Genomic DNA, 12008 nt, shown 5'->3' with positions numbered 1-12008 from the left:
ATATTAGTGTTTTAATGATTAGGTTAAAGTTGATAAAAATTGAAAGAGTACATATGCAAGTACTCACAGTGCAGTAAAACTTCTTGGACACCCAGGGCTAATTCTTTTGTGAACCTGTGTTGTTCTATGACATAACCATCTGTTTTCAGTGGCGTACACCTGTGACACACAGAAAGCGTGTATTTAAACAAATGTGATTAACTTTTCTTTATAGCTATTAATAGCAAAGTCCACATGCTCTTATGGCTTTTAAATTAATTTCTCTAAATTAATAAGCTTGAAAAAGTGATTGACAAGAGAAAACAAGAAAATTTTATTCCTTCAGCATAGCATATTTATGGATTTATGGAGCACAAGTCTAAAGTTCTCCTATTCATCATAATTTCATCTTATGTATGTGTGGACAGATTTTGTTCATATAGTAACTATTATTAGTTTAAACATATCTAAATAGTCTATATATAAACAAATGCAATTCTATATTTTAATTATAATTGCTATAATTGCCATAGATGACACAATTAAAATGAAAATATATCTTGGTGCATATTATAAGTAGATATTCACTAAGCCATTAATCAATACATAGATACCCACTAATATTTTATTTTACTGTGAAAACTGAAAGTTCATTCAAAGTGACTAAGCTGACAGCAAAAATTATGATAATTTATTTCTAGCTTATATGTTTAATAAATATGGAGCAAAGTCCATAGCTCTGCACAGTATGTTATAAGTTATCTTCTTTTGAGGAAAAATATACATTTTTAGTTGACAGTGCCAACACACCAGAGGTGCTACTAAGTACATTATATTTACCTATAGACAGAGCTATATGAGAGCTCCGTCATGCAAGCCCTGCCACAACAATGTTCTGCCGTGGTGTTTACGTAGTTTGAGAAAGCCACATCAGCTTGGAACATTTCTCATGCAACATCAGAACAATGCAGCCATTTATAGAGTCATCATTACTTTCCAAATCCCTGCTTTGATTTGAAAATGCTGTGAGGGCAATCTGCACATCTGTCTTTATATCAGTACCGTTCTTAACATACTAGGTGTCCCCCAACAACAGAAGATGAGTTAGATAAAGAAAACATGGTGCAAGCCACACCAAGGGATTGAATTCAGCTGTCAAGACAGCATTTGCTGGAGAATGAATTGCACTAGAAAATTATCTTAAGCTAAATCCTAAGCCAAAAAAACCTAAAATAGCACACCTTTTTATCACATATCTACAGCATAAGAGTATAGGTCAGGTTTCTGTTACTTTGTGTAAATCACTACAAAAATTCCTTGGAGAATGTTTGAGAAATGCATAGAGAAAATCTGTGGAGGAGAAAGATGTGCTGCTGAGTAAGGATCCTTCCTTGATCAGTCATTCAGCGATTCTTTGCTCTCCTTACTGGGGAGGGAGGTTGACGGTGAATTCTCCTAGGGAAGTAAAGCTGACCTCGTATGAACCTTATAGTCATGTAAACAACAGACTTCCTAAGAAGCTGATTTTCCTCATCATATCACTAGCACTGCCGTGCACTGATTGCATCCTGAAAAAAAGACGTGTTCCTTATAGGAACGTGTGTTCCTTTATAAGAACTCCTGCTACCCAGATAAATCACGGGGACATTTTTGTGTTTGTTGATCTCTTTATGAAACTCGCACCTCGGGTCTCAGCTCTCTATGCAGGAGAGGAGGTAGGAAAGGCTGTAGGGGGCAGAGGTGATGCATCTTCCACCACGAGAGAATCTTCCAGACACAGCAGGCCTGCTGCACACACAAATGTAGAAACATGACGGTAGTACACCTGAGACACGCACAGGTTTGGAACAGACAAAACCTAGCACTGAGAGGGAGAGTGGATGCACAGTTCCATTCCTAACTAAGGATCTTTTTACACTGGGTGCCTACTGGGAAAGACAAAATTAGCTCTCCCCAATGAAGTGACGTTGTGAATATCAGTCACACTCCAGGGCAAGTCCCATGCTCGGGGGTCGACACAAATGAACTCCATAAAAAGCCCAAAATATGGATTTTTATTTTATTTTATTATTTCCCAAAGTAGTTTTCCCCCTCTGGTTCATTTTATTTATTTATTTTTATTCAGCTATATATTTGTCTCCATTCCCCTCTCTTCTTCCCCCTCCCTTTCTACCCTCTTCCATGATCCCCACGCTCCCAATTTACTCAGGAGATCTTGTCTTTTTCTACTTCCTATGTACATTAGATCAATGTATGTCTCTCTTAGGGTCCTCTTTGCTGTCTCAGTTCTTTGAGATTGTGAATTGTAAGCTGGATTTGCATTATGTCTAAAAGCTACTTATGAGTGAATACATATTATCTTTGTCTTTCTGGATTTGGATTACCTCACTCAATATGATGTTTTCTAGATCTATCCCTTAGCTCCCAAATTTCAAAATGTCATTTTTTTCCCATTGTGTGACTGTATCACACCTTTATCCAGGTTTGCTTTGATGTACAGGACCTACCTAAACATTTTTTGAATAACACTCTACCTTACATATGAAATAGTGAATTGAGCTTGAAAATGTGCTGGAAGAATGTCATGTTAATTCTTGTGTGTGACATTGTCACACTGTACTCCACTGCTATTTGCTCACATGTATACTTCAGTAATATTCTGTCCCCAACACCCATTAAGATAGAGCCAAGTAATTTCAGAAAATCTGCCATTTGGAAGAAGTAAGAACGTTACTCTTTAATCTGAATCATTAAAGTTCCTTCCTAAGACTTGGTTCGTCTGTTCCCTCAAGTGAGTAAACTGACTTTTCTAATTGGCTTAAAAATATTTTGAAAGTTCCTAATATCTAACTAATATAAGGGTTGATGCCACATTGGAATGAAAATAATTTAAAATAAATAATTCAAATCAGTTTCAATAATGAATATTAATGTTCAGTCAAATAAATTAGTATACTTAACCAAGTGCTTCTTGCTTTTATAATAGAACAAGAGCAAGTGACATTTCTCCTATGTATGCAAATGTGATTCAAAATTAAAAGAATTACTACTCTAATTTGTAGTGCTTATTGTATCTAGGTAGAAAAAATAACTGTTAATCTCAGTATTTTAAAATGGCATTATTTAAAATAGCTTTACAATTGAAATGGGAATAGCAAAAATGTTAATTAAGCCAGAAAGCAGATAATACTCTGATGTTAATATATCTGAAAGTTTACTCATTTTGAGAGAAAACAGAAGAAATAGGCACATTATAGTCTAATCAGAAATGACGAAATTTTTATACACATAGTATTATTTATGTTTTCTTTCTGATAGAATTAAAGAGGCAAGATTAACTCTTTATTGTTTTATAAACTGGCAAAGAAAGACCACTTCTAATTTTAAAGAGAGTTTATTGTTTATCTGTCTGGCCTCACATGAGCCATGTCATAGAGTTAAACTATAAGAAAGATTTAGACAATTCTATAGTTGTTCTAAATTCAACTTTCTTTCAATATTGGGTGGGGGTCTCACAATGTTGTCTAGGATAGCCTTGAATTGTGATCCTCCTTCATCTCTATAGGCATGTATAATCACACCAGGATCAGAATCAATTTCAAAGAGATAACAAAAAGTCAGTACCACAAGTACATCTATATAATGCTTGTCATTTCCCTGTGCATCAAAAATATGCTTAATCTCAATGTAGTGATAAACACTTAATCATAGCTTTTACAAGGGCAAAATGGGCAGATTTCTATAATTGAACAAACAGAGGAGATAGAATTAGATTGAATTCAAGTATTCTTTTATCATGGAAATATAGGACAATATTGGGAGATTCAGTAATTTAATCTGTACGCTGATGTTATGTATCTGCCTAGCAACAGGGAGAATTCAGCAAAACCCAAGTAGGAAGCATGAAATACCTCTGTATGAATTGATGGTCACAGAAGCCCCAGAGGCCTCCAAAACAACTTAGACGCTTATTATTACTGTTAGATGACCGCAAGAACTAGTTAAATGACTATGTTGCTAAAGACAGAACATACTTTGGATTCAAGATATAGAAAAATCAGGTAGGAATTGATCTGGAAGCTTCCTTCACAATAAATACCCCTCAGGAAGACTGCTGAGTGGTCCAAGGAATCAACTGTTTACCCAGCTGTGAACTCAGGAACTATTATACTGCCACGTAAGAAGATGTATTCATTATTGCAATATTGGCACAAGTCATGAAGGAGTAACCAATAGTTTAGTTCCCTGATGGATTTGAATCCTACTCTACAGGAAGAAAGCTCTTAATAATGTGGTAAACCTGATCTGGAGTCCATTCCTGAAAAGCTCTTACACTCCAGGGAGGGATGTAACATCACAGTGTTTTTTTTTTTTTTTTTTTTTTTTGTTTTTTTTTTTTTTTTTTTTTTTATTTAATCTAGTAGCTGCTTCTTAAGCAACCACTATCCTGATCAGCAGTTGTAACTGTAGCTACCAGCTGTGGTTCACACCCTGGTGTGAATTCTGTTCTCTCAGGCACTGGCTCTACCAAGGCTGATAAAAGGAACTTTACCTAGATTTCTATCCCTCTAAATAACTCAGGACTCAAAGGTCAATATGAAACTCTTCTCACATAGAGAGGTTGAATAGGAAGTAGCTAACTTCCACTAATTGCTCGAGTCTCCACCAAAAACAGGGTACCCTTCTGCTCTGCCCACACTTAAGAATCCTGGCTCTTCATGGTTCCTCCCTATCACTCCCTGTGAGTTAGTTAGTTGCTGACTCAGCCTCGTGACCCCAGGTTAATTTTATCTAATCAAACAAATGTAACATGCCTTTGCATCATTAAACAAATGTTCCATGGCATAAACAAATGTAACACATCTTAAGATAATATTCTACATCATCGCTTGGCCAAATTGACAACGCACCACACCCTTATATACCTATATGATCATTTTTTAAAATTTTTATTTGTGTACACAGACACATGTTCCTTTACTCAGAGAAGTCTCTCCTTCAAGTGAGTGGAGGTAACGAAGGTAGCAAAGACCCACAGCTGTCAATGATGATGAAATAAAAGATGGTTCTGGTGTGCAATGGTTGCAAACAGTAACCTCCTTGGTAGTGTATGCAGCTTGATACCTGCATTGGTTGCCCTAAGGGACCTTGGAGACAATTTTCTGGCACTTATTCAAGTCTGATCTCAATGCTGTCTCCAATGTAGGCTCCAGACAGGCATGCGTGGTTCCTTTGGGAAACCCCAGGGCACAGTGGCCTGGGTTCACATTGGCCAGGTCATCATGTCCATCCGCACTAAGCTGCAGAATAAGGAACATGTGATTGAGGCTCTTCGTAGAGCCAAGTTCAAATTCCCTGGCCTCCAGAAGATCCACATCTCAAAGAAATGGGACTGTACTAAGTTTAATGCCGATGAATTTGAAGACAAGGTTGCTGAGAAGCGACTCATTCCTGATGGCTATGGGGTCAAATATATTCCTAATCGTGGTCCCCTGGACAAGTGGCGAGCCCTACACTCCTGAGGGCTTTCATGGTGCTCTCCTGTACCCTACCAAATCATGTTCAGTAATAAATCTCACATCCAGTCAAAAAAAAAAAAAGAAATAAAAGATGGCTGAAGGTACAGGCCTACATGACAATTATACTTAAGGCACAGGGAACATTACAGAAAATAAAGCTGATGGAATATAAAATTCCTAAAATAGGGAGAGGGGTTTAGAAGTTTCATCTTCTAAGACAGACAGAGACACACATTCAGGAACTCATAGCAGCTCTATCTACTGAAGCTGGACCAACATGAATCAGGCCTTGTTAGCAGTCTACTGTGGAGGGAAAACGTACTCATGGTGAACTTACTGCAGATCTGTGGGCAACCTACAGATTCTGTATGAAGGGGACGACAGTATCAAGTGTGTAAGCATCTCAGATCTCACCAGACACTTATAATTAATTGCAATTTCATGGGCACAGAGATGGTCCTAATTAAACTATGTGGGAACAAACAAAACAAAACTAGTAGTATGGGAAAAAGATTTGGAAAGAAGAAGGAGGGAGTGGCAAGGAGAGATAAAATAAACAGCGTAAGAGAGAATAACTGGAATATATTGTGTATATACATAAAATTGTCAAAGAAAAATTATAAATAAAAGCAGTAACCTAAAAATATACTAATGCCAAGAACCAAAGTTATGTTTTATAGATGATAGGATTGTATACTGAGTTATAACACAAACTAATAAAAAGTATTTGGTTAAAAAATAAAATTTAAATAATTCAATATATAAAACATTAAATATTGTGTTCCTTATTCATTGTTCCCCCACTTTTCAGTTTCTGATAATCTAAACAGAGAGGGAGAGAACACCTAAAAGATAACTTTGAGATATTTGCCATACTCACAAAATATAAACTTTAAGATATCTGTTTAATATGAAAAAATTCAAAATAATCTAAAAGGTTTAAAATAGTTTGTATTGTGGGATAGGATACTTATGTAACTATGTACTTGTTTTTGTTGCAGAATAATTAATTGTTCGATTATGCCAAGATGTGTTGCATTTCTTGAATTATATAAAGCTGCACTGCATTTGTTTATGCTGCAGAATATTTAATTATATAAAGCTGCACTATATTTGTTTATGCTGCAGAATATTTAATTATGTAAAGGTGTATTTCAATTGTTTAACTATGTAAAGATGTGTCCCTGTTTTACATAGCCTGCCTAAGGCACCACCTTGGTATAATAAAAAGCCTAATGGCCAATAGTGAGGGCAGAGTTTTAGGTGGGACTTCAAGGCAGGGAGAGAAAGCAGACTCCCCAGGTGTCAGTCCATGAGCTCCCACTAGCTCGGGTCAGCTGTATCTCTGGTTCTCTCCCTACCTTTATAATTGGCTCCCTTTATCAAGATCTGAGTTTCATTGTTCTCCCTCTCTATCTCTCATGTACCCGCCCTATTCCTCCCACCTACAGCCACCCAAGTTTAGGAGATCTTAACTATTTCCATTTCCTGGGGCCCTTCATGTGTAAACCTCTTATGGTCCTCTTTTTTACTTAACTTCTCCGGGTTTATGGATTGTACGCAGATTATCTTTAGTTTTTTTGTTTTGTTTTATTTTTTAATTTATTTATTTATTTATTAAAGATTTCTGCCTCCTCGCTGCCACCACCTCCCATTTCCCTCCCTCTTCCCCAATCAAGTCCCCCTCCCTCTTCAGCCCAAAGAGCAATCAGGGTTCCCTGCCCTGTGGGAAGTCCAAGGACCACCCACCTCCATCCAGGTCTAGTAAGGTGAGCATCCAAACTGCCTAGGCTCCCACAAAACCAATAGGTGCAGTAGGATCAAAAACCCATTGCCATTGTTCTTGAGGTCTCAGTAGTCCTCATTGTCCGCTATGTTCAGCGAGTCCGGTTTTAACCCAGGCTTTTTCAGACCCAGGCCAGCTGGCCTTGGTGAGTTCCCGATAGAACATCCCCATTGTCTCAGTGTGTGGGTGCACCCCTCGCGGTCCTGAGTTCCTTGCTCGTGCTCTCTCTCCTTCTGCTCCTGATTTGGACCTTGAGATTTCAGTCCGGTGCTCCAATGTGGGTCTCTGTCTCTGTCTCCTTTCATCGCCTGATAAAGGTTAATATCCAGGAGGATGCCTATATGTTTTTCTTTGGGTTCTCCTTCTTATTTAGCTTCTCTAGGATCACGAATTATAGGCTCAATGTCCTTTATTTATGGCTAGAAACCAATTATGAGCGAGTACATGCCATGTTCCTCTTTTTGGGGCTGGCTTACCTCACTCAGGATAGTGTTTTCTATTTCTGTCCATTTGCATGCAAAATTCAAGAAGTCCTTGTTTTTTACTGCTGAGTAGTACTCTAATATGTATATATTCCATACTTTCTTCATCCATTCTTCCATTGAAGGGTATCTAGGTTGTTTCCAGGACCAGATGGTATCTTTAGTTTTATATCTAATATCCATTTATGAGTGAGTACATACCATGTTTGCCTTTCTGGATCTGGGTTACCTCACTTGGGATGATTATTTCTAGTTTCATCCATTTGCCTACAAATTTTATAATGTCATTTTTACAGCTGAGTAATACTCTATTGTGTTAATGTACAAGTTTTTTTTATTCATTCTTTAGTTGAGGGCCATGCATGTTGATTCCAGGTTCTGCCAATTAGGAGCAATGCTGCTATGAACATAGATGAGCAAGTGTCCTCATGGTATGATTAAGCATCTTTTGGGCATATGCCCAAGAGTGGTATTGCTGGTTCTTGAGGTAGGTTAATTTTATAATTTTTTTTATCTATAATGTATTTAGTTTTTTACTCTCAAAAATTCCTTCCAGATTCTCCCTGCCTCCCTCATCATACAACTTCATATCTCTCTCATCTCTCATGTTTTAAAAAATGCAAAACCAAACAAAATCTCATATACCCCCGTGGCATAAGACACTAATAACAAGAGAGGCTTCTTTGATAATAAAAACACCATTGTGTTTGGCATAAGGTTTGAAACTAAAGAAACAACATTACATTTTCAGAGCACTAGAAGATTCTTGTTTTGTTGAACCCTACAGTTTATTTGAATTTATACCCTTTTCCCTCGCATTTTTCCCTTTCCAATTTCCCTTCCAAAATTACATGTCTCATGTAGCATCATGTCTCAGCCTCTGATGATTTTTTCCCTAGAAATCCCTTCTTCCTGAAGGTCTTTAAATTTTTTTCTGAAATTGTGAGTATTCATTGGCTTTCCAGATGGGTAGGACTGCTGATTGCTTTCCTCCCTAGGCACTTTACATAGAACCCTCAGATACTATGACAACTATCCTTGGTGGAGAGGCTCCTGTGTCAGTTCCTGTTAAAATCCTCTTAGTCCTGTGTCCACACGGTGTGGATTTTAACACTAGGGAATTGCTTTCAGGTTCTGAGATGAAAGCAAAGGCAACAGCAATCATGTGTATTGTTTTGAAGGTCTTTTGGACTCCCGTGATTAAAATCGTGAAGGGAGGTGGATATGGGATGCCCCTCTCTATGCTGTGAATACATTTTAGTATCCCTGGTTAATAAAGAAGCTGTTTCTAAACTGAGAGACAGGGAAAAAGAAGGTGGAGTTGGAGAGACACCGGCAGCTCCTGGAGGAATAAGATGCCAGAATATTACCAGTAAGTCACGGGGCATGTAGTGATATATAGATTATTAGAAATGGGTTAATTTATAGCACAGCTAGCCAGTAAGAAGCCTGAGCCAACAGCAAACCAATTATAATTAGTATTAAGCCTCTGAATGATTGCTTCATAAGTGGCTGTCAGGACCAGTAGGTGGGAAAGAAACCAGTCCAGCAGGTCTGGATGGGACAGAGAAAAGGCTTTCAGCTACAGGAGGTTTCTCAAGCTTGGTACTGAGGATTCGTTAGGTAGACTATTGTTCTTGGGGGTATAATACCACCCAAAGTTGCACTCCTTCACTATATATATATATATATATGTATATATGTATATGTATATGTATATTCATATGTGTTAGATGTACATATTTAGTAAACATAAAATATTTTGTTTCGTTATAGCCTTTTCAAACATCCTTAATACTATCTTAATACTATTTTTCTTCCTCCTTTACCATCCCTCTGTATTACTCTGCCTCCTCACTAACGTGTTAAAGTCTATGAATTGTATAGAATGTTAGTCAAACTGAATTTTTTCCTGATACTTATTTCATGGTTAGACTTAAGTCATTATAGGTTGAAAACCATGAAAATTAATTCCCTTCCTATTGTTAAGATGCTGTTTTTAATTAAATTGAATATAAGAGAAAGGATTTAACCTATGCTTATTTTTAATTAATTCTGTTTGATTGGCCAAACTACATCATTGTAAGCAGAAACCACAAAATTGAGAATTGAAATCTTGTATGACTGTTCTGCATGTGTCACAGTGTATGATACTGTGAATAAGAATAAGATTAAGAATAAGTGTTATGCCTGTCTCTTTACCATGGATGCTTTACATCGCCGGGTTGAACTACACATTTTAGAATAGTAGTGACATATAGGCATATGACTATAATGAGAATATGAAGTGAATAGAGTTCTGAGCTGGAAATAACATCTTGGGATTTTTCTAGATGTATGTAATATGTGAAACCAGAAAAGCAGGCCATTGCATAAAAATATCTAATAAAATTATGTGGACTTTTTCTTGTTTTTGTTCTTGAGAGACTGAAGCATACTCATTGCCTCAGTGTATATATAATCCAATTGCTTTGGGAAATGAATTTAAAATTAGTTTCACGTTATAAACATCTTTCAAATTTAGACTGTAGAACCATTATTATATCCGGGAAAATAAAATATTATTGTGACACAATTAGTGAAATGGTAGTTGTTGCGCCCTTTCTTTCCTGAGTTTGTGGTGTTTAATCACAGCAATAGAGGTCTAACTAGACAAGAACTTCTGCTCAGCATTTTCTTGGTGTTGTTTCTCATAATTATTTTTAAAAATAATATATACAGTGATGTAACAAAATTTTAAAAATTCTAGAGTTTGGAAGGCTTATTTATTACTATACGATTTGGAAATAGTTCATCCTAATTAATCAGAACATGTGAAAAATTATGTATTATATTCTCCATGCAGGGGGGTTTATGATCTGTATTTTAATCACTGTCACTCAAGCCAGATGTGACATTGATAATTCACAGGCATCTATATCCAAATGTTTCTTTAATTAGAAAATTCTGGGCCAATACTTTATAATTTAAATTGATCCAGTATAACAGTCTTCAATTACATGAATATCCTAAATTCAGTGTATAGTTAGAAAACTGTAGCTAGAATTAACTCCTCATTTAAATACTGGTTAAAGTGTTCTCCAAAATATGGGACTGAATTCAGCTAGGAAGAAGTGCTATGAAACATATAAAAATAGATTCTCTATTTCTAATTCTGTAAGGGTATTTTATTGTTGTTGGTGGATAAATGCATGTTCAGCAATGAATGAAGGGCAATTCAAACTATTTAGAAGAATATGGAGATGTATAGAATTCAAATCTGGTTAATCTGGTGTGTGACATTCATTATATTTGCAATATTTGATTATGAAACTTAAAATTTTATGGGACTGTGAAAAAATCATTGTTCATGAGTGAACTCAAAATGAAATGTGGAGTTAAATGCTGAGTAATAACAGCCAAACTCAGATCATGTAGATATTTGTGTCAACTTATATTTTATTTAAAAGAGAATAATAAAAATATACTTATATACAAGTAGGAAAGTGGTAGTGCACGCCTTTAATTCCAGCACTCAGGAGGCAGAGGCAGGCGGATATCTGTGAGTTCAAGTCCAGCCTTGTCTACAAGAGCTATTTCCAGGACAGGCACCAAAGTTACACAGAGAAACCCAGTCTTGAAAAACAAAACAAAACAAAGCAAAAAACCTTATACACACACGTACTGTAGAACTTTAAGAAAATTCTGAAGCCATTTCTGACAACTCTCAGTACTTCCCCCCCTCCCCTGGGAACCAAGGGCATAACAGCTATGCATGCACTTACTGAGATGTTGGGAACTTTCCATCTCCATGATTAGGGGCAAGATAACCCTTAGGTGTTGACTCAGTTACTGATGTTTTAGTCCCTAGAAGGGGCAAAGTGACCCTCAGAAGTTTCCCTTTACCTCATCTGATCTAGCAACCACTCTCCAGCCAATTATTGGTAATAGCCTTTTAAAATAAGCCAATCATAATAGTTAAAGAACAACCCCAAGACACCTCTTTCTTCTGTAGTTTTTCCCTTTAAAAATAGCCTGTACCAGACATTCAGGGTCTTCTAGCCTCCCGACTGCTGGAAGACCCGGTCATGACAGAATTAATAAAATCCTTATGCTTTTACATCAGCTGTGAAGTGAGAGATGGTCTCTTGGGGCGACTCCTCCTCCTCGGTGATTGGATGCTAGGGTCCAACAATACAAATATACATACATAAATGCATAACATACATACACGTATATGAGGATTTTACACACACACACACA

The 12008-nt window shown here is 36.7% G+C and overlaps 1 protein-coding gene and 1 pseudogene across 1 annotated transcript; both read left to right on the top strand.

The window, feature by feature from the left end:
* The first annotated feature begins 4985 nt into the window (after positions 1-4985).
* LOC126503293 (uncharacterized) lies at positions 4986-5139 on the top strand (annotated as a pseudogene).
* LOC126503255 (60S ribosomal protein L10-like) lies at positions 5118-5569 on the top strand. The gene has a single exon (XM_050144797.1). The coding sequence runs from the start codon at positions 5199-5201 to the stop codon at positions 5499-5501; it is 303 nt and encodes a 100-aa protein (XP_050000754.1). The 5' UTR covers positions 5118-5198; the 3' UTR covers positions 5502-5569.
* The last annotated feature ends 6439 nt before the right edge of the window (positions 5570-12008 follow it).

This window comes from Alexandromys fortis, unplaced genomic scaffold (assembly GCF_014885135.2).
Source record: "Alexandromys fortis isolate MF-2015 unplaced genomic scaffold, M_Fortis_MF-2015_v1.1 scaffold_52, whole genome shotgun sequence".
Taxonomy (NCBI): Eukaryota; Metazoa; Chordata; class Mammalia; order Rodentia; family Cricetidae; genus Alexandromys; species Alexandromys fortis.
This window is presented reverse-complemented; position numbering and strand designations above follow the sequence as displayed.

Coding starts and splice junctions, on each gene's coding strand:
- LOC126503255 (XM_050144797.1), top strand. CDS start 5,199: ATGCGTGGTTCCTTTGGGAAACCCCAGGGCACAGTGGCCTGGGTTCAC.